Source organism: Zootoca vivipara, chromosome 17 (assembly GCF_963506605.1).
Source record: "Zootoca vivipara chromosome 17, rZooViv1.1, whole genome shotgun sequence".
NCBI lineage: Eukaryota > Metazoa > Chordata > Lepidosauria > Squamata > Lacertidae > Zootoca > Zootoca vivipara.
In genome coordinates, this window is record NC_083292.1 from 33436703 (window position 1) to 33457677 (window position 20975).

The window sequence follows — 20975 nt, forward strand, 5'->3', positions numbered from 1 at the left end:
ACCCCAGATTTTCTACGAGGAATAAGAGTGTTCAGGGAAACCTGGGTGCACATGGATAATGGTTGGGGAGGGGGAACGGAACAAAGTGCCTGGAATCCTGAATACCGCAGCATTTTGTTACAGCTCCGCTTCTAAGGATCTTTATTATATTTGCAAGGAACGAGCAGGACAGGTCTCTGCCACAAGGAACTTGCAATCTAGAAACTGCTTCAAAGCCAAACGGAATGGCTGGGGAGGGAGTGTGTGTATGTAAAGATCAGAGATTGCGTTTAGGGGTGATTGGCGCATGTCTGCGGATGATAACAGTCGCCATTGTCTGTGTGGGGGAGTGACTTCACCCCCTAAAGTCTGAGCGAGGATCGTGCAATTAGGTGATTCAAGATGGGCACCCGAGGACTTTCCAGGTTCTCCCCAGCTGTCTGGGCAGCCAGAATCCTTCCAGACTGTGACTCACTCAAGGGGAGGCGCCACTCTGCCCTTTGTCTGAGCCTCTGAGGAGGAACATCCTGGCACCCTGACCTCTGGCTGAGTCCCAGAAGGAAAAATCTTAGTCCTCTGCAGTTGGTGCTTAAGAGCAGGGAAGGGGGACCCTTTTCTCTTCTGCGTCTCCTCTAGGGTGAAAACCATTCAGGGTCCACGAGAAAATGGGCAGGGGCAAAATCGGGCAGAGCCTGTCCGATTTACAGAGTCCACTTCTCTCTGTCTGTGCTCCCCCATCTCTGTTCCCCTCCTTGCCACCCGGCCTCTGCAGGTTGGGAGAGCTAGAGGGGCCAATGGCCTGATCCAGCTGGGCTTTTATGTTCAATGGGTCTCCTCTGTGTAGGAGCAGGAGTAACAGCCCTTGCAAAACCACTGCAAGGTGACGGCGCAGGGAAAAGACAACTATCCTTATATGTATTTTTTTTTCTCTCCGCCTTTTATTTAATTTTTTTTAATAGACTAAGAGCAAATATATGAAAATCACCAGCCAAAGCTCTCATGGGGTGGGGGGGGGGGAGGAAGGGGGCACAAAAAAGAAAAAAATATAGGAGAAACCCCCCCCCACCTCGCCACCCCCAAAGTTCCTTTGCTTGTTTTTTGTCCGTGTAGTTGGTTGGTTGTTTTTTTGCCCCCCCGGAAACGAAAAAAAAGTGTCCGTGCATTTTGCATAGGTTCGGTCTTCACAGAAGACAAAGGGAAGAATCGCGCCCCCACCCCACCCAAAAAAAAACCTTTAAAAAACACCCCAAAAGACTCTGGCTTAGGCGGGCCGGTGCCCGCCCCGTGCCCACCCCACTACATGATCAGGTTTTTTTTATATATATAATCTATAGACACGGATAATAGAGCCTCTCTCTCTCTCTGTACAGGACACATAAAGAGATATGTACAGGTAACCCCCCCCCTCGGGTTGAGGGCTAGGAGATCACATCCTACCACTCTACACGCACCCTCCAGCTTGAGAGTCACCAGGAAGACAGTGTTTTTTGCTGCCGCCGCCACCTATCTCTGGGGTGGGCATTCCTGGGGCATGGTGCCCCCTCCCCCTACGCAGAGCGCACAACTCTCCATTGCAAAAGTTTTCTCAGGCCGTGCAAAACACTCCCAGTGTCCTGACCTGAGCCATTTTTTTAAAGTTCCTGAAGGTGGTTCTGTCTCTCCAGATCCTTTTTTTCTATTTTTTTCCTTCTTTTTTTGCAGTGGGGGCATTGGAAAAGGCGGGCAGGTTGCCTATTGCTGCGGTCCTCAAGAGAGACTGGGAGCCCGGCAGGAGGAGGGAAACGGCATATTCTGTTTTTTCCCCCTTCTTCTCTGGGACACCAAAACAAAACCCGGTCGCCCCTCCGAAGTCCGCAGGAGAGGGAGGGCCTGGTCTGAAATACCCGCCATTCCCCTCACACACGAGCAGCCCCAGTGAGCAGCAGATGGGGAGAAAGAGAAAAATCGGAAGCAGAGGGAAAACCCCCCCCCAGCTGGCGGGGAGGAGGTGGAGCAGGAAGAAGGAGCAGCACAGCCAGGAAGGTCAGTCGTCCTCCATCTTGGGGCCTTTCCTCTTCACTCTTCATCGCCTCAAGCTGCCTCCCTTTGGAATTGTATTTCTTTTGATATATAGAATTTTTAAAAAGGTCTGGTGTTTTCTCTCTTTTCCTTGTCCTCAGAAACAAACCGGGGAGGGCCGCTGGCACAGGCTGGGTCGGTGAGCTTGAGTCGGGGCCCCTCTCCTGCGGCGACTCGCGGGCGGCTAGGAGGCCAGCAGGGTCATGAGGAAGAGGGCAGCAGCCACCGCCAAGGGTAAGTGTTCCCGCTTCGGACTCGTCCCGCTGATGCTTTTCTCCAGCTTAGGCATCTCGGGGTTAAAATTATCTGCAAGGGGGGAGAAAAAGAGAGAGAAAGAGAGAGAAAAGGGGAAGATTGGACTCTATAGCAAGGAGTTGGGCACCCTCTCCCCTCCCCTGGCAAGTGCCTCCTGCTCAAAGCGCCTTCAAGGTGGCGGGCAGCAAAGGATTCTGGGTGTATCGGGGAAGAAGACGGCTGCCACCCCACAGCTCAAGGGTCAGGGACCCTCTTCCTGCGGCAATTGCCTCCTGCTCAAAGCGCCTTCAAGGTGGCGGGCAGCAAAGGATTCTGGGTATCAGGGAGGAAGACGGCTGCTACCCCACAGCTCAAGGGTCAGGGACCCTCTTCCTGCGGCGAGTGCTTCCTGCTCAAAGCGCCTTCCAGATGGCAGGCAGCAAATATTCCTGGTGTATCGGGGAAGAAGACGGCAGCTACGCCACAGCTAGAGGGCTTTATTACCCAGTCCAGGACAGACAGAATTCTGGAGAAGTTCTTGCCCTCTTTCCAGCAAGTGGAGGGGGGCACTGCCAACAGGGAGGGGCTGGTGTTTTGCTGAGTCTCTGGGAGAAAAACCAGGGCCCCCTGCCGCCCCCCCACCCCAGCAGAGAGAGAGAGCACTGTGGGCATCACTCACCCAAGTCCTCGATCTTCACCTCGGGCCCTATAGTGAACTGCGGGAGGGTCGGAACCGCTTTCTCCCCAGAATGCGACGCTGTGGGCAGGAGAGGGTGGGGGGGAAGAGGGTTATGCCCAGGGGGGAGAGAGGACGGCGACCAGGCCCCAAACCCCACCGCCCCTAACAGCCCTCCGTTGTGGTTTTCACCCATCCCACCCCGATGAAGTTTGCTGCCCCCCCCAACCCTGGCACCCTGGAACCCCCAAACAAGCCGGGTGCCCTTTGTATGTGTTTTTTGGGGGTGGAGATGTCAATTGAGGGCACTGGGTCAAATGACACACAACGTAAGCTTTTGGGGGGAGAAAGTGGAGCATGTGCCAGGAGTGCTGTGGGTATGTCAGAAATGATGAACAGCACCTTACAGGGGGTGGAGTATTATGGGATGCACGCAGAGCACAAATCTGTCACTGCATTTCTTTTTGCTAGGCCTTAGTGTGGATTATCATTAGTGGGCTGTTAAGCCTTTAGTGTCCTTTTCAAATCGACGCCATCAGAACATAGGCAACGGCCCTGTTGAGAGTCGGAACAACTGGTCCACCTGGCTCTGTACTGTCTACACTGGCTGGCAGCAGCTTTGTAGCATTTCAGACAGGAGGCATTCCCAGCGCTTCCTGGAGATGCCGAGGACTTCTGCATGCAAAGCAGGTGCTTTACTGCTGACCTTCTCTTAAATAGAATAGTATTGTTCTAGTCCTCATGGTTTTGACCAAACAGCTGCTGTAGGAATGGAAGGCACTGCCTTATTCTGATTTTTGGTCCATCTAGCTCAGGGATCTCTGCGCTGACTGGGGCTGATGGGAGTTGCAGTCCTAAAATAGCTGGAAGGCCCCAGATTATGGGATGGAGACGCAGAGGCATGGCTGGTCCTGAGTGCCCTCTGGGCCTCTTCTCTCCCCCCCCCCCCCCGGAAATTATTCATGCTGCTCTGTGTTGGAAACGCTTTGGGTATTTTGATAGAGAAGCCAGTGTGGAAATACGTCATACAGCAACCGTATCATTGCATAGAAGTATTGGGTAAATGGCATAGGCTGTGTAGAACGCGATTAATAAATTAACGGCGACGGTAAATGTTATGAAATATTCAACAGATTTATGCACTTATTTAAACAGCCGGAGGTCAGTCTCACAGGGCACAGGCGAGGAGGGGCTGTTTATCACTGGAAAGTGAGGAGGAACAACTGCCTTCGGGGTTTGTCTGCTCTCTCCGAACGCGCCCCGTGCGCAGAAAACGTAAACATTACGAAATCCCCTTTTCATCTGGGGGTGCCAGCGACCTTTCCTTCTGTTGCACCTCCATTTCACCACACGGGGGTGTGTTAGAGAGAGAGAGAGAGCGCGCATCCATGAGGACTAGCAGCTTGCTTTTGAAGGGGGAAAAAACAGGAGGTAAAACTTTTAAGAAGTATCTACACAGCGCCCTGTCCACGAGGTCTCGCAATTCGCTTTGGAAAATAAAAACAGCGCAATGATAATGAAGATTGTCAGCATGCTTTGCTTAGCACCAGATTCTGTGGTGCAATTGCAGAAAGCATGGAAACGAAATGAAAGAGCAAGGGTGCCTGCAGAGAGAGAACCAAAAGCCGGCTGCTTAAGACCTCTGCAGGCTTTTGCACCCCAGATAATCCTTGCTCCCTTTGGTCAGGCACAGATATCTAGAGCAGCACAGAAGAAGAAAAATGAGGGGCTTGTATCCACCTCTCAGAGTAGACCCATTAACTTGAATGAGCATGACCATTTTTCCTAACAGGTCTATACTGAGTCGAACTTAGCTGGATGTGTGTTTGCATGGGATGAACGTGCTCAGAGCGCTTGGGACAAGGGATGTGTCTCGCGCACACCGGGGGGTGACGGGTATGCCCCAGGGAGGTGGGGGTGCCAGGTGGGGGTTCAAAAGAGAAAAGGAGGCCAGGCACTCACGGGAGGCGCAGCAGACAAAGACCTTCATTCGGAGGCAGGCCCGGCGGTGGTTGTGCATCGGAGTTGCTGGAAAGGAACAGAAAGCAACGTCAGAAGAGGCTGCTGGATCAGGCCAAAGGCTCATCCAGTCGAGGATCCTGTTCTCCCACTGGCCTGCTGGATGCCCCAATGGGAAGCCTGCAATCTACTGTTCAGTGGTAGACTGCCGTAGGACATGGAGGTTCTGCTCTGAACTGCTGTGGCCATTGACATCAGAAGAGTCCTGCTGGATCAGGCCCAGTGGCCCATCCAGTCCAGCATCCTATTCCCCCGGTGGCCAGCCAGTTGGGGGGGGGCATTTTTTCTACCTGCTTTCTTAAGGAAGGAAGGAAGAGGTATATTTGCAATATAGGCACCCACACACCCAAAAAATTCTTAGGGCGGGAGTTCTATTAGCTAAGTCAAAAGGAACCTCCTTGGGCAAAGGCAGTCTATCTGAGCCATATGCTAAGTTCCTCCCCAGCACCCGAGATCCCCTGAGCTGCAAATGCCAATGATTGCACCTGGGACCCCTTTTGCACTGAAGGTGCTATGTTTCAGCAGCAGGAGACCGCCCCTTCAGGCAGAAATCTCCCTGCCCCTGTCCAGGGCAGACAATACCGAACTGGACAGGCCAACAGCCTGACTGCTTGGTTTATAAGGCATCTTCCTATTTAAATCAGCCCTTCGTCCAGAATCTTGAGGACTAGCACCTCGCTTTTATTTCAAGGGGAAAGGCACAGCTCGGCGACAGAGCCCTTGCTTTGCATCCAGAAGGTGGAATCCCCAATGGGATCTCCCGTGAACTTAGATGCAGCAATGTTTTGAGTCTGTCAGCCAGCAGCTCCATGCTGCCCCCGCCCCCTCGGGGGCCCTCGGCTGTTGCCCAACAGCCTGGATTTCTGGCGCTGGTCCCAGAAACGCACCTTCCACCTGCTGACATTCTGCAGATGAGAATCAGGGCAGCCAGCCTTGTTTACTTGATCCGTATCTGTTTGCACCCCGGAAGGATCACGGCCTGAACTAACCAACCCCCACCTCTGCCCGTTCCTCAAGGCTCCCCCCCCCTCCACACCAGCTCCTCGGCCGCCTTCGGGATCCAGGCCCTCCCTTGGCAAGGGACTCCCCCGCCTTTCAATGCAAGGAGGAAGCATTAGCAAATTGATCAACACGGCCCTCCGTTTCTCCTTCCCTTTAAAGAAGGCGAGGAGCGTAATCTCTAGTAAAAGGTTTAATCTCGCACTCGGATCTGGTTGTACTCATTATAGACATGCTCGGCAACATTTGCTGGCTGGATAGGCAGGGGGATTTTTTGAGAGGGGAGGGGTGGAAGGAGAAGGCCAAAAGCCAGTGTGTTGTAGAGGATGAGAAAAACCAGAGGGGGAAACAATCTATTTCATTATTCCACTTTTTCTCTTATGTACACACATAAACTGGGATAGCTGTGCTGGTAGAGCACGAGGCTCAATCCCAGGGTTGCAGGTTCGAGGCCCACGGTGGGCAAATGATTCCTGTGGTCCCTTCCAGCTCTACAATTCTAATGATTCTTGCCCTTTTCCATTTCATCATTTCCATTTCAACTCTCTGCGGTAGGTTAGCCCGAGGGGGGGGGAAGTGACTGGCCCCCAAGTCACCCGGTGGGTTTCATAGCTGAGTGGGGATTTGAACTCTGGTCTCCCAGGACCTAGTCCAGCACTCTAACCACTACTGTTGGCCTCCAACTCCCAGCAGCCAGCCCCACCAATCATCAGGGATAATGGGAGTTATAGTCCAAGACTGGACCTGGAGAGCCACAGCATTCCCATCTCTGTACCAGGCACACATCCCAACCAATCAGGGACCACATATTTAATGAACTTAAGAGAAGTGTAAAACAGGGATGGAGAACCTTTGGGCCTCCAGAGGCGGCTGGTCTCCAATGCCCATCAGCCCCAGCCAATGTGGCCAATGGTCAAGGACGATGGGAGCTGTAGCTCAACAATGTTATTGGGCTCTAGCTCCCATTAGCCAGCTAACAGGTCCTTCCCTCCAGCCATTCACGCTGGAGTCACTCTGTCCCGTATCATGTGATACTTCTCAAGGTGTAGATTGGGCCTGAGCAAAGCTGCGCCAAAGTTTAGCCAGGGCTGCCCCCTGGTGGACCCTAGAAGTACATGCAACCACTTAGCTCTGCCAGGTGACAGAAGGAGTAGAGGTGTGGAGGGCAGAGGAAATGTGTGCGCACGTATCTGAAAGGAAGAATTTCCTTTCAAAAATTGGTCTTGTGGGGCAGAATCAGAACCTTTTAACTATCTGGACCTTTCAGCAGCCTTAATGGGAGATAGAGGCCTCATCTGCCCCACACATTTATAGCACTATGATGCCACTTTAGATAGTCACGGCTTCCTTCAAGGACTCCTGGGAATCAATCCTTATTCAAGGTGCTAAGAGGCCTTAGGAGTGCTTTAATTTTAAGGTACAGATGCGGCCAAAGCATTTAAGATTGTTGGATTAGGACTGGGGAGGCCCTGGTTTAAATCTCAACTCAGCCACCGAGCTCACTGGGCGACCTTGGACCAGCCACTCTTTTCTCAGTCTCAACCCTAACACCCCTTGCTGGGTTGCTTCAGTGTGTTTCACTTCTGTTTCAGTATACAAGTGAAACTCGGGAAATTAGAATATCGTCGAAAAGTGCATTTATTTCAGTAATGCAACTTATTATTTTTTATTTTAATTTTTACAAATGCTTTCTTTTGGAAATTCCACAGTAATAAAACAAATAGTTACAATAATACAAAAATAAACATCGCTATTACATTTCATTAATTCCATTCCATTTATAATTGACCCGCCTAACGACAAATGATTACAATTACAACAAATAAAGGCTTGACATATCTTGCTTTGCATGTCATGCATCTATCTCATATATTGGCTTCACCTTTTAAGTTGCATTACTGAAATAAAGGCACTTTTCGACAATATTAATTTTCAGAGTTTCACCTGTATCTGAAGAAGTGTGCATGCACACAAAAGCTCATACCAATAACAAACTTAGCTGGTCTCTAAGGTGCTACTGGAAGGAATTTTTTTATTTTGTTTTGACTACGGCAGACCAACCCCTTACGTATCCCTTGCTGGGTTGTTGTGAGGATGGGGAAAAAGCAGGGTTGGAAAACTGTATGTGTCCTCAAGCTCCTCACAGGAATGGTGAGATATAAACCCAAATCAATCAATTGGAACTCTTCTGTCTACTCAAATCAGGAGTGACCCTCTTAAGATCTGAGTTTTTTCCTGCTGCCTTGGTCCTTCATCCCTCAGACTGGAGACGCGAGAGATTTGACCCGAGCCCTTTGGCATGCAAAGCAGGTGCTCTGCTACCAAATTGTCCTTCAAGTAAGATTCTAGTCCTCATCGTTCTGGATAAAAGGTTCACTTAAACAGGGACATAGGAAGCTGCCTTATCCTGAGTCGGACCACTGGTGCATCTAGCTCAGAAGATGAAGCAGATTGAACCCAAATCCTTTACCACTGAGTTTATAGGCCCTGAGCTCACAAGATCTTACCCTCTACTGAATAAGCCCGCTGCACCATCAATCTCATTCCTGTCTACTCTAGTCTCCCTGAACCTTGGGCCCCTGGCCAATGTTTTGGACCTCAGCTGACGCTGATGGGAATTGCAATCCAAAACACCAGCCAGGCCCCAGTGCAAGAAGACTACTTCGGTTTTGACTAGCTGGGAGCTCTCCCAAATCCTTCAAGCCTCAGAAACAGGTCCTTCCGATCACTTGCTAACAGAGACCCTTTTCTCCCTCAACGGATGGTGTCAGGGATGGAAATCAGCCCCACACCTGCATCCCAGGAGCTGCAAACACCCCTTTGCGTTTAAGGTCTACGGGACGGTCGCGACTCAAAGACTCACAGATGTAGTAGTACTCGTGACCGGCGTGGAACTCGTAGCCCAGCGAGAAGGCGCTGTAGCGCTGGAACTTCTCCGAGAACTTGATGGGGCTGTGGGGAGCGTGGGGCCGGTTGCACTCCCAGCGCTTGAAGCCCTGGCTGATGTTGCACGTCCGGTAGCCCTCGTGGTTCACCATGTAGAGGATGTACTGCTCCATCCGCCCCTCGGGCACGGAGGCATTGTAGTGCGGGCAGTAGATGTCCAGGTAGTCATTGACGTTCACCTGGACCGTGTAGCCCTCGCGGCGCAAGCTGGGAAGGAGAAGGAGAAGCGGGGGAGAGTCAGGATTGGTCCCAAACAAACAAACAAACAAACAAACAAACTGCAACTCCCCAGTTTGCAGAAAGGAGCATTCATGCACATGTGTCATTTTCAGAACTTGCACATAGGCGGAAATATTATTAAAATAATAGGAATCCAAAATAGGATATCCAAAATACTCCGAATCAGCAAAACGCAGCCAATATTAGAATTGTAGAGTTGGGAGGGACCACGAGGGACATCTAGTCCAACCCGCTGCAATGCAGGAATCTTTCACCCCAACATGGGGCTCAAACCCACAACCCTGAGATTAAGAGTCTCATAGCGCTACCTACTGAGCTGTCTTGAATAGATGGGGCTAATTTAGATTCATTCATTTCGACAGGTCTACTCTGAGTAGTTGGATACAACCCATGGTAGTGGTTGTTGTTCTTGTTGTTATTGGCAATAATAATCTATGAATTATTATTAATAGTTAATAATGTCACTTTTCCATTTCCTCTCGAGACAGATGCCAGCAACACAAACAGTGACTACGGTAATTATTTATTCAATTTATCTCCCCCTTCCACCCAAAGGAGCCCAGCCCTTGGATAGCTCAGTTGCTACAGTATGAGACTCTTAATCTCAGGGTTGCAGGTTCAAACCCCACGTTGGGTGAAAGAATCCTGCATTTGCAGGGGGTTGGACTGGATGACCCTTGGGGGTAACCTTCCAACTCTACAATTCTATGATACAGCAGACGACAAAGCAGCAAATAAACCCAATTTGAAATAAGCACACCCTACAAAAACATGTAAAAATGATTAGGGGTGATGGAGGAACACCAGATTTGGTATGCACTTTTTTGTGGTGGTGTGGGAGGCAGAGAGGAGAGAAAATGCAAGGCTGCTACATGCAAGTTGTGGCTCCCTCCTGAAAGGTACCTGCTGCCTTAGATAACAAAGCACAGTCACAGCCCAAGTTTAAATCAATATAAAAACTGATCAATGTATTAATACATTTGCACAGAGAGTCTGCCTCAATACAATACCTTTGTATGGAAAAGCAAGGAAATGGCTATAAATGCCAGTACTTGACAACTGCACTCCCAGCCCAAAGGACCCTCCCATCAACAGCAAGGAGTTTGGGGTTCTCCCAACGCCCAAGATTGGGATGAAATTCCAAGAGGCGACCACTAGAGGCCGCGTAACGCAACCTGGCACCTCTTCCTCCACTAGTCCACTAAATGAACTCTGTTCAGGATGAGCTTGCCATTCATTTCAACGAAACGGGTCCGCTGGGCCCTCCCAATACAAACAGCACCCCCAAAATCAGGGATGTGTCTGCCCCAAGTCCCTGCAGGAGCAGAGAATACAGTACAGTACTGGGGGTGGAGCACTCTGAAACCCCACCACCAACACGTTTGATGTTGGAAGGGACCCCCAGCCTCATCTAGTCCACCCCTCTGCACTGCAGGGACCACAGCTAAGGAATCCCTGACACACAACCACCCAAACATTGCCTGCGAAGGAGCACTTTCCAAGGGAGTCTAGTCTGCTCCAGTGTTATATAGTCCCACTCAGAGCAGACCCACTGCAATTAATCTGTGTGATGAACATGGGCCCCTCTGTTGCAACAGGTCTGCTCTTAAATAGTTGCACGTCACCTTGAATGCCCTTATTTCCCACCTCTCTTCCATCATGGGGAAAAAGGCGGCATTTAGATGGTCTGCAAAAAAATAGTAGCCAGACCAGAGGGGTGGAATCTCAAGCCCAGGGCTGGAATGTGGCCCCCAGGCCTCTCTGTGCGTCCCTTGAATGATGGGAGTGGAGACGCTCCTTCAGGTAGACTGGGCCAAGGCCGTTTAGGGCAGGCATAGGCAAACTCCGGCCCTCCAGATGTTTGGGACTACAATTCCCATCATCCCTAGCTAACAGGACCAGTGGTCAGGGATGGTGGGAGTTGTAGTCCCAAACATCTGGAGGGCTGGAGTTTGCCTATGCCTGGTTTAGTGCTGCTAGAAAAATGTAACCTGTGCTGTTGATAAAGATAGTGCAACTCGTACAGCACGTTGGCGACAAATATTCACACAGTTGTTCAGAAATAATTTTACACCATTTATCAAATTTGTAAGAAAGAGACAATTACTTACAAAGGGCCATGCAAACTTAAAGGTAAAGGTAAAGGGACTCCTGACCATTAGGTCCAGTTGTGATTGACTCTGGGGTTGCGGCACTCATCTTGTGTTATTGGCCGAGGGAACCGGTGTACAGCTTCCGGGTCATGTGGCCAGCATGACAAAGCCGCTTCTGGCAAACCAGAGCAGCACACAGAAACGCCGTTTACCTTCCCACTGGAGCGGTACCTATTTATCTACTTGCACTTTGACATGCTTTCGAACTGCTAGGTTGGCAGGAGCTGGGACCGGCTAATGGGAGCTTACCCCGTCACAAGGATTCAAACCGCCGACCTTCTGATCGGCAAGCCCTAGGCTCTGTGGTTTAACCCACAGCACCACCCACGTCCCTTACAAACTACCTAAAATAAAGTGAACTCGCAATATCAGATTTTACTAGGTTCTTACAAATTCTTGACACAGTTTTTCGTTTTTTCATGTTAATTAAGTAAGTTCAAAAAGATTCAAGAAAAAGGTAAGTTCAACGTTGTTCCCGGTAGCTGTGAGGTGCTGATGAACCAGAGTAAAGAAGACAGGGTGCCAGCATTATATCCCCATTTCGCCCTAGCAATCCATGCAGTTGAGAGGCTGCTGTTTCGCCCCCGGTGGGGCCAATTTGTTGGGGTTGGCAGATAGCACACTCCCTGAGCACAGTTTTCTGGGCTTCTTCAGTAGTCTAAGACTCGAGCCATTGATGCGTCTACTAGTGCTAACTGATAATAATTCAAACGGAATCTTATTAGAATCAACATAATACACTTCTAGGTCTTCAATTAAATACAGTGGTGCCTCGCTTAACGAATGCCCTGCTTAACAAAATTTCCGCTTAACAAAAGGATTTTTCGAGCGGAGGTTGCCTCGCTAGACGAATTCGTTTTATGAAAAATTTGTCTAGCGAATCGCGGTTTCCCATAGGAATGCATTGAAATTCAATTAATGCGTTCCTATGGGCAAAAAAAAATTCAAAAAAATTTCAATGCATTCCTATGGGATTCGCTAGACGAATTTTTCGTTATAAGAAAAGACCCGTGGAACGAATTAAATTCGTCTAGCGAGGCACCACTGTACAAAGTATTTGCATGACTAATACAGGCAAAAGAATTCATTGCTGTTCTGCTTGGGGGGGGGGGCGAGGAAAGACCCGAGTTCAAATCGCCACTCAGGTGGGTTTTCCTCCAAGCAACTGCACGCTCTCTCTCTCTCTCTCGGCCTGTTCTACCTCGGAGGGTTGTTGGGAAGCTGAAAAGGGAGAAGGGGTGGGAGACAGAATCATAGAACCGTAGAGTTGGAAGGGACCCAAGGGTCATCTAGTCCAACCCCCCCCGCAATGCAGGAATGAAGTACGTCGCCCTAGCTTCTCGTTTGAAACAGTTACTAGAATAAAAATAAAAGGGCGCATTGTTTTCACACCCGCACCATACAATGCAAAGCGCCATTTATATACTTTTAACAGTCACAGCTCACACACCCCAATCATGGGAACTGTAGTTTGCACTCTCACTGAGCTCCAGCGCCCTTAACAAACGACGCTTCCCACGATTCCTTGGGGAAAGGCCTGTGTGCTTTAAATGGGTGGTGCAAACACCAGAGTGGCATCAGGGGCGCTTTCCGCTGCGAGTTCTGCATTTCAGGGGATTGGGTTCGATGGCCCTGGGGGGGGGGTCCCTTCCGACACTAAAATCTCTAGGATGCTACAAATGCGGCCTTAGTTGGACGCCAACTAAACTAAAAAATTCCTTCCAACTAAGTTTGTCATTGGTATGAGCTTTCGTGTGCATGCACACTTCTTCAGATACCAACTAAACTGAAAGTCTTCCAAATTTTGTTTGAGGCCAAGGGGACGAGCACTGCTGGGTGGTCATTTTGCAGGATGGCTTTGTATCCGATTTATAATGGATATATTTTTTAATCAAGGCAGACCTTGCACCTACCATCCGACACCCCCCCCCAGCTCTGCAGGTTGCCTGTGTATAAATGACAGGAGTCAGCCTAACGCCACTGGGCGTCTGGGGCCGCGTTGATAGACACCTCGCAAAATCAGTCTGGACAGCAACAGTCATCTCGATGCGCCTGGAACGGACGCGACCTGCGGATGCCGGGCTAGGAAGACTCTGGTGGACCTTTCTGAGCCACGAGGTCGTCCGTGTCCCCCCCCCTCCACCTCCCCCAGACCCTTCCAATCCTCTCACCCAAACCCATGCAAGGCACCCTCCCCATGTTCTCCTTTTCCAAGCTTGTGTCAAAAGGAGGGCACTGAACATCAATTGGCCACAGACACACATGCTGTGCAGATGCGCTCTGCAAATTATTTATGTATTTCTAATTTGCAAAACGCAATTTATGTTAAGACTCCTGGGCAGTGCTGGAGGTGGCAGGATACTGAGGGTGGAGAGCCGACAGGGTGTTGGAATAGAACCTGGGAGAGAGCAGGGTTCGAATCCCCACGCAAAAGTGAAGCAAGCTAAGTGACAGCTGCTTGGGCTGGAAGTCCAGATTTTGGGGCAGGAGTCAGTAAACTGTGAATTGCCGCTTTCCTTTAGAAAGAAAGCAAACTTCTAGTCTATATAATCGGCATGTTTGTGGCCTTGGGCCAGTCACTGTTTCTTAGCCTAACCTACCTGTCAAGGTTGTTGGGAGGGGAGAACCATGTATGCCACCTTGGGTTCTTTAGGGTGGGGAAGGGGGTATATAAAATGCAATAAATGCAATAAAAATAAAAATGGCCCACCAAACACATTGCGGGAAGTTTCCTGCAATGTAGGGGGTTGAACTAGATGACCCTTGTGTTCCCTTCCAACTCTGTGATTCAATGTGTGCAAAGACACGTAACAACAACAACAACAATAATAATAATAATATTTATGTCCTGCACATCTGGCTGGGTTTCCCCAGCCACTCTGGGAATGGCATCCAGGAAAATGCACACATTGGTGAAAATAAGATATAAAGCTGCCTTGTATTAGAGAAAGCTGTTTGCAAAAATGTATCAGCCAAAACTGCATGCATAAATGTGTTTATCAGGAGAAAGTTGCTCGAAAGAAATTGCCAAAAAGAAAAAAATCATTTATTTTGCACAAAAATAAACGAATTGCAAATTGCTGTGGAAATGTGGAGACCTGCATTTAAGTTTGGAAAAAATTAAGAAAACGAAGTGAAACTGAAATGGAAAAATTCATCCATCCCGATGGGGGCAGGACTCTCTTTATTCTGCCACCAGTAAAAATGGTGCCAACATATCCACATATAGTCATTTAATGCGGACCACAACTCCCATTATCCCTGCCTATTGGCCATGCCGGCTGAGGCTGATGGGAGTTGTAGTCCAATAATGTTGTTTTGTTGTTGTTGTTGTTGTTATTGATGATGATGATGATGATGATTCAATTTATCCAAAGATCTCAGGGCGGTGTACACAGCATTAGAAACTCCCATTGTTCTGGGCACATTTTGCAACAGGGAATTTCATTAGTGCGATCAGTTTCTGAGCTCTGGGCATAGTTCTGCGCCTAAGATTTCCAATTAAAACAGCAGAGTGGAAGGAAAGGAGGACCTTTTTCTGCCTCCCCACTTCCAGCCACTCTCTGAAGACGGGAGAAAAAACCCTCTTAAGAACATTAGGGGCAGGGACGGGCAGGGGAAGGAATAGACCATGTGAAAGTTCATTCATTTTCAGCTTTGCATTCTTGTTATTAAAAAAAGCGCGCCTAGACATTCCGTTGTTGCGCCCATAACCTGGGTTTGGGGTGCCATCTAACACTGGGTGGACACCATTAAGAACATAGTATACACTGCATTGTTGAACTACAACTCCCATCATCCCTGTTTTATACCTCTGCAGGTGCATTCAATATGTGTTCCCTGATTGGTTGGGACATGTGTCAAGGACAGGGGGGAGGAACCTGCGGACCTCTGGATGTTGCTGGACAACAGCTGCCATTACCCGTGGCCACAGGCCACACTGGCTGTGGCCGATGGGGGCGGGAACTCAACAACATCCTGTCTTTCAGGGTTATCACAGGCTGGTTTCTTGGGGCGACTGAGTGAAGAGATCAATGGGGGGAAACAGCATGTTCAGGACCACCTTTTGTGTTGTGATGGTGCACAAAACCAGATTGAAGTATGAACCAGGCCACCCACTAAAAATCAGCTACTGGAGATCCTTCTCTGTGTCCCATCCCTCCTTTAGGAGGTTGTTTGTTGTTGTTTAGTCGTTTAGTCGTGTCCGACTCTTCGTGACCCCATGGACCATAGCACGCCAGGCACTCCTGTCTTCCACTGCCTCCCGTAGTTTGGTCAAACTCATGTTCGTAGCTTCGAGAACACTGTCCAACCATCTTGTCCTCTGTCGTCCCCTTCTCCTAGTGCCCTCAATCTTTCCCAACATCAGGGTCTTTTCCAAGGATTCTTCTCTTCTCATGAGGTGGCCAAAGTATTGGAGCCTCAGCTTCACGATCTGTCCTTCCAGGGAGCACTCAGGTCTGATTTCCTTAAGAATGGATAGGTTTGATCTTCTAGCAGTCCATGGGACTCTCAAGAGTCTCCTCCAGCACCATAATTCAAAAGCATCAATTCTTCGGCGATCAGCCTTCTTTATGGTCCAGCTCTCACTTCCATACATCACTACTGGGAAAACCATAGCTTTAACTATACGGACCTTTGTCGGCAAGGTGATGTCTCTGCTTTTTAAGATGCTGTCTAGGTTTGTCATTGCTTTTCTCCCAAGAAGCAGGCGTCTTTTAATTTCGTGACTGCTGTCACCATCTGCAGTGATCAAGGAGCCCAAGAAAGTAAAATCTCTCACCCACCTTTAGGAGGTGGGTGGCGGCAATCAAGTATGGGGCCTTTCTGGTGGTGACCCCCCAAAAAACCCCTCTGCTGCATCCCCTCAAAAAAGAGCCACTCATTTCCCCCTTTCCAATCCCCTTGTTCTATTTAAATGCTGCCGGGTGTTCTGTTTATAGCCCCGTGTGTGCGATTTAGATGGATTTTATTTTTAAGTTTTTTTAATCCCGTATCTAAATTTTACCACAAATTCTATAAGTTGCGCAGCCGCCTGAAAGCCTCGTGAAACAGGAGGAGGAATGTGGGATGTGGGGTGGTATTTGGTGGATTCATTATTTACATAAAACGCACTGCCGACTCTTGTGATTTGAAGGCAATCCCAGGAATTATTTTTTTAAGGGGGAAAAAAACACACCCACACACTTTCTGCCGAAAGGGAGAAAATTCCAGCAGCCAGAAGGAAGATGTGCCAAAGAGAAAGAAGTGTGTGTGTGTGTGTGTGGAGAGGGTTTATGAATAACTTGAAAAGGGACGTTGAGGAGCTGGGAGGGAAAAAAGCCCTATAAGCAGCTCTCCAAGCTGTTGAAAGACACAGAGGGAACGGTTGCGGTCTAGCTCTCAGAAAGCTTCCTTGCAATGATAAATGGCACTACCCACCCAGAGGGCTAGACTGCTGGTGGGGACAGGCTAACTGCAAACAGCTCACTCTGTTGCAGGATGAATCCCAAGCTCAGTTGGTAGAGCACGAGTCTCTTAATCTCAGGGTTATGGGTTCGAGCCCCACGTTGGGTAAAATATTCCTGCACTGCAGGGGTTGGAGTAGATGACCCTTGGGGATCCCTTCCAACTCTAGGATTCTGTGATGCTTAGTTCAAACACTCCAGAGTGTGGTTAAGGGCTCACAAGCCCCACTTAACATAGCCCGAGAAAGGCTGGAAGGAGAACCTTAATATGTTTGTGTGGAAAGAGGAATTATTATGCTCAAGACAATCCGTCTTCTACACAATTATTAAGCTTAATAGATAATTTTATTTATTAGATCGAGGCTTCCTCCGAAGGAAGAAAGCGTATCCATGCTAACACAATTAAAACATATCAATCCTGATTCAATTAAAATGTCCAAAAGGCAGTTTAGAACAACGTTCAAAACGTCCAAGAGCGATCACCTAGGCTGCATTCGTGCCATACATTTAAAATGCTGCGATACCACTTTAAACAGCCATGGCTTTCCCCCAAAGAATCCTGGGATCTGTAGTTTGTGCAGAGTTGCTAGGAGGGACCCCCCTATTCCTCTCTCAGAGCTACAACCTCCAGCGTGGTTTAACAATCAATCCCTCCTCCCAGGGGGAACCTGGGAATTATGGCACTGTTGTGCTATGGGGCCCCCTAACAACTCTAGCACCCATAGCAAACTACAGTTCCCAGAATTCTTTGGCAGGGGAAGCCATGATGGTTTAAAGTGGTATCATGGTGCTTTCGATGTGAATTCACGATGTGAATGTGGCCTCGCTCTCCAGCGAAGAATTTCAGGACTGGCAGGGACAGGATGTTCAGTCATCAAACGCCTTGGCAAACAGGAATGTTTTTCCATTTCTCCTCAAAGAAAACAGTGAGGGAGACTGACGCACCTCACCAGGGCAGGTGTTCGTTCCACAAAGGGGGCACAGCCATCATGGGTCATCGCCAACCGGGACAAATAATTTCAATAGCAAACTAATGTGGGAAGTGTCAATGTGTCTGTAAGCTAAAGGGGGCCGGTGGGGGGGGGGAAGGAGGTCCCACCATGTTTAGGGGGTCCCCAAGATTTGCAGAATCATAGAATTGTAGAGTTTGAAGGGACCACAAGTGTCATCTAGTCCAACCTCCTGCAATGCAGGAATAAGCAGATGTCCCATACGGGGATTCGAACCTGCAACCTCAGCGTGACCAGCGCCAGGCTCTAACTCACTGAGCTATCCAGGCTGACCAAGTATATTGGGGGGGAAAAAATTCCAAGGGGAAAATCCTTGCCTAGGGGAAAAACAACAACACAATGAGAACTGACAGCAGTGGGGTGTTGCAAAATTTGCCCGTTTGCAAAACTGGGGCAGAGTAGGGATGGGATGGAGTATCCTGGCGAAAGGGCATGGCTGGCACCCTTAGGAGGCGGGAAACAGACCCGCTTATTTGCAGGCGTGTGTATTTTAGTGATGCACCTGGTTTTTTTAAGGAATCGGGCCTCCCCTCTGCTTGATCTCGTTTATTTTCCAGGGCAGGAGTTGCAACTTCCAGCCTGGTGCAAACCCAGCCGTTTGCTCAATTTGTAAAAGCCGCAGTTGACAAGGGGAAGGCGCAGGAATGCCGGCTGTGGCCCATGGTCTGCACCGCCCCCCCCCCCGGAAATTAAAAAAACGAATCCTGGCAGCTTGTTTTGCCAGAGCTGGCTGGCAAGGGGGCAGCCGAGTCTCCCCGCACGAGCCTCCTCCTGCCAGTGGCCAAATCTCAGGGGATCGTGTCGGAGAACGCTCCGCTTCACACACCCCTCCCTGTCTGTTTTGCCCCTCCTGGGTACCAGCTCCTAACAGGGCAAGAGGGATTTCAGCCTTTGGGCGGGTGCCAGGGATTGCCCAAGGGGGTTGTGCTGTGCCAACGCTTCCCATCAGAGGCTGCTGCTTCTGCTGCCACCCAGCAAGGGGTGAGTGTGTGGAGAAGGGGGGAAAAAAAGCTCACACAAGGACCACTGGTGCTAACTGCATCCCATATCTGTACAGAGGTCTGGGCTGAATGGACACATTAACTCACACACCATATATTGAAAGCATGTTTTCACCTCCAAAGGATCCTGAAAACGACAATTCCCAGCGTTCCCTGTGAAGAGGTTCTGACTGTTAAACCAACTCTGGAAATTGCAGCCCTGTGAGGTTCTCTACCTCCAATAGCCAAGGCATGAAACCAGAGCAATATTCTCCCCCCCCCCCACCGTTGAGATGGTATTACCCAAAAACATTTGGGACAGAGAAGGATAGAGAAGGCTATTTTTTGCGTGACAGCTAAAACCAAACCATTGTGTTCAGGGGCGGTCTAAGACTAAGTAACAGTGCAAGAAACTCAGATATATAAGCTAATCTTTAAACTCAGTTACCATGACTCCGTAAGATGTATTATTATTATTATTATTATTATTATTATTATTATTATTATTATTTTATTACTTCTATATCGCTTTACATTTGAAAGAAAACATCTCAAGGCAGTTTAAAACATCAGATTAAAACAATCCAGAATAAAACAAATGCAAACTTCCAGGAAACTATTTCAGATCTAAGGGACATTTTGCTTTCCCCATTATTTATTTACCTCCGTAATTTATAGAGCTGCCCAATAGCAGAAGTACTCTGGGAAGGAAGTGTGGTGTAGTGGCTAGAGTGCCAAGCAGGGGGTGTGGCCTGCGGACAAGGGGGCTGCCTGCAACGAGTTCAAATCTCCTCTGGTTTTTATGCATTTGGGGAGGCACAAACTGACTCTGGCCATTGGCTTCTCTGCCCCAAGGAAGCTGCCCAAAGATGGGGGCCACTTGCAGAGCCTTCAAAAAAAAAGGGGGACGTTTGTTTTCCGTGTGTGGAGCGCCGAGCAACGGCAGCCAGATGCTCGGCAGAGGGAGGCAACCCGCCCGTGCCTCCCACCCCCTTCTTCCCCACTTTCTCCACCGCTGCTGGCACTAATCCTGTTACCCGTTAATGCTCTAAAAGGGCGCCCCTGGGGAGCTTCCATTACGCTGATCCTGCACCGCAAGTCCCCTCTGATGTGCTCAGGGGAGGCCCCGGCACTGCCTAATCCTGCCTGATTGGAAGCCCGGCTTTGATAATCCTGACAGGCTGACAGGCCGCACACCAGCACGCATGCACGGCTCCGCCAATTAATTAGCCACGGTCTCCGCGCAGCACTGAACCGGCGGCACGGAGGGACGTAACCCTTTGCAGCATCGGGGGAGGGGGGGTTGAGAAGCAAGGCACCAAAACACCGCTAAAGACCAGGCGCTGGGGACCGATTCCACGGGGCGGCTGGGCATGAGACACACGCACCCCATTGCATGTGTGTGTGTGTGTGTGATGCCATGGGGGAACTGGCTACGGGCTGCAATGGGGAAGCGGAACCTCCACAGCCAGTGGCAGCGTATCTTTATGGTCAGGGGAAATGCAACATGGGAAAGTCTGTCGCCTGTGCAGGAGGGAGGCATCCATCCACCTGGCTGGCTACCTTTGGATGAAAGAAGAGGCTGGATTAGAAGAAGCTCGTCTGGCCAACCCAGCAGAGCAATCCTTTATAACGAAGGCGGGGATTCTAATTCATAAGCTGCTGAAAAGAGGGGTCTGCCATGGATGCTGAGAATGGAGCTTCCTTGTGCAGTGGCAGTCTACCTCCAAATGCCAGCTGCCAGGGCTTGGCTGCTGTCTGTGTGCCTGTTTTGTGAAGTTCTCAAGCGCTGGAGGCCTGGGACCGGGAGGCCAAAAGAACGAGGCTCTTATATACTGCTGGCATGCCTCCCATTCCACAGCCTCAGATCCCAAATCCGATGCTCTTATCATGCAATGTAGTTCTGCTCTTGAGAACCTGCACACTGTAGCGGTGAAGAGAGTAAGCGGCGAACCTGAGACTCAAGCGTTCACGTCTCTGCTCTGCTACTGTCTCAGATCAGTCCCGAGGCAAGGCCTCCTTACTAGGAAACCTTGGTATTGATAGCACTCAGAAAGGAGGAAAAGCACTCATCACATGCTCAAGGGGCTCCCCTTCTCTTCTTACTTAAGTAGCTGTGTTTGTCCACTGCCCTGCACCCCAGGAACTGAGACCGATGTAGAAGGCTGATAATACTAACTGACCTAACCAGCATCATTGTAAGGATTATCAAGATCAAGAACACAAAGCACAGT

General features: G+C 49.5%; 2 protein-coding genes across 4 annotated transcripts in view; both read right to left on the reverse strand.

Annotated features, from left to right (window-relative positions):
- The window catches only part of ADAM15 (ADAM metallopeptidase domain 15), a 365789-nt gene that overhangs the window by 155022 nt on the left and 189792 nt on the right, over positions 1-20975 (reverse strand). The gene's annotated exons all lie outside the window — the stretch shown is intronic.
- Positions 898-20975, reverse strand: part of EFNA3 (ephrin A3) — a 59986-nt gene continuing 39908 nt past the window's right edge. The window contains exons 2-5 of one of the 2 annotated variants that reach the window (XM_035098966.2): positions 8829-9118; positions 4910-4975; positions 2951-3028; positions 898-2343 (exon numbers count right to left, since the gene is read on the reverse strand). In XM_035098966.2, coding sequence (XP_034954857.2) covers positions 2222-2343; positions 2951-3028; positions 4910-4975; positions 8829-9118 — 556 coding nt within the window. In that variant the 3' untranslated portion in view covers positions 898-2221. The remainder of the gene's footprint in view (positions 2344-2950; positions 3029-4909; positions 4976-8828; positions 9119-20975) is intronic. The other variant, XM_035098967.2, reaches the window with a different exon arrangement.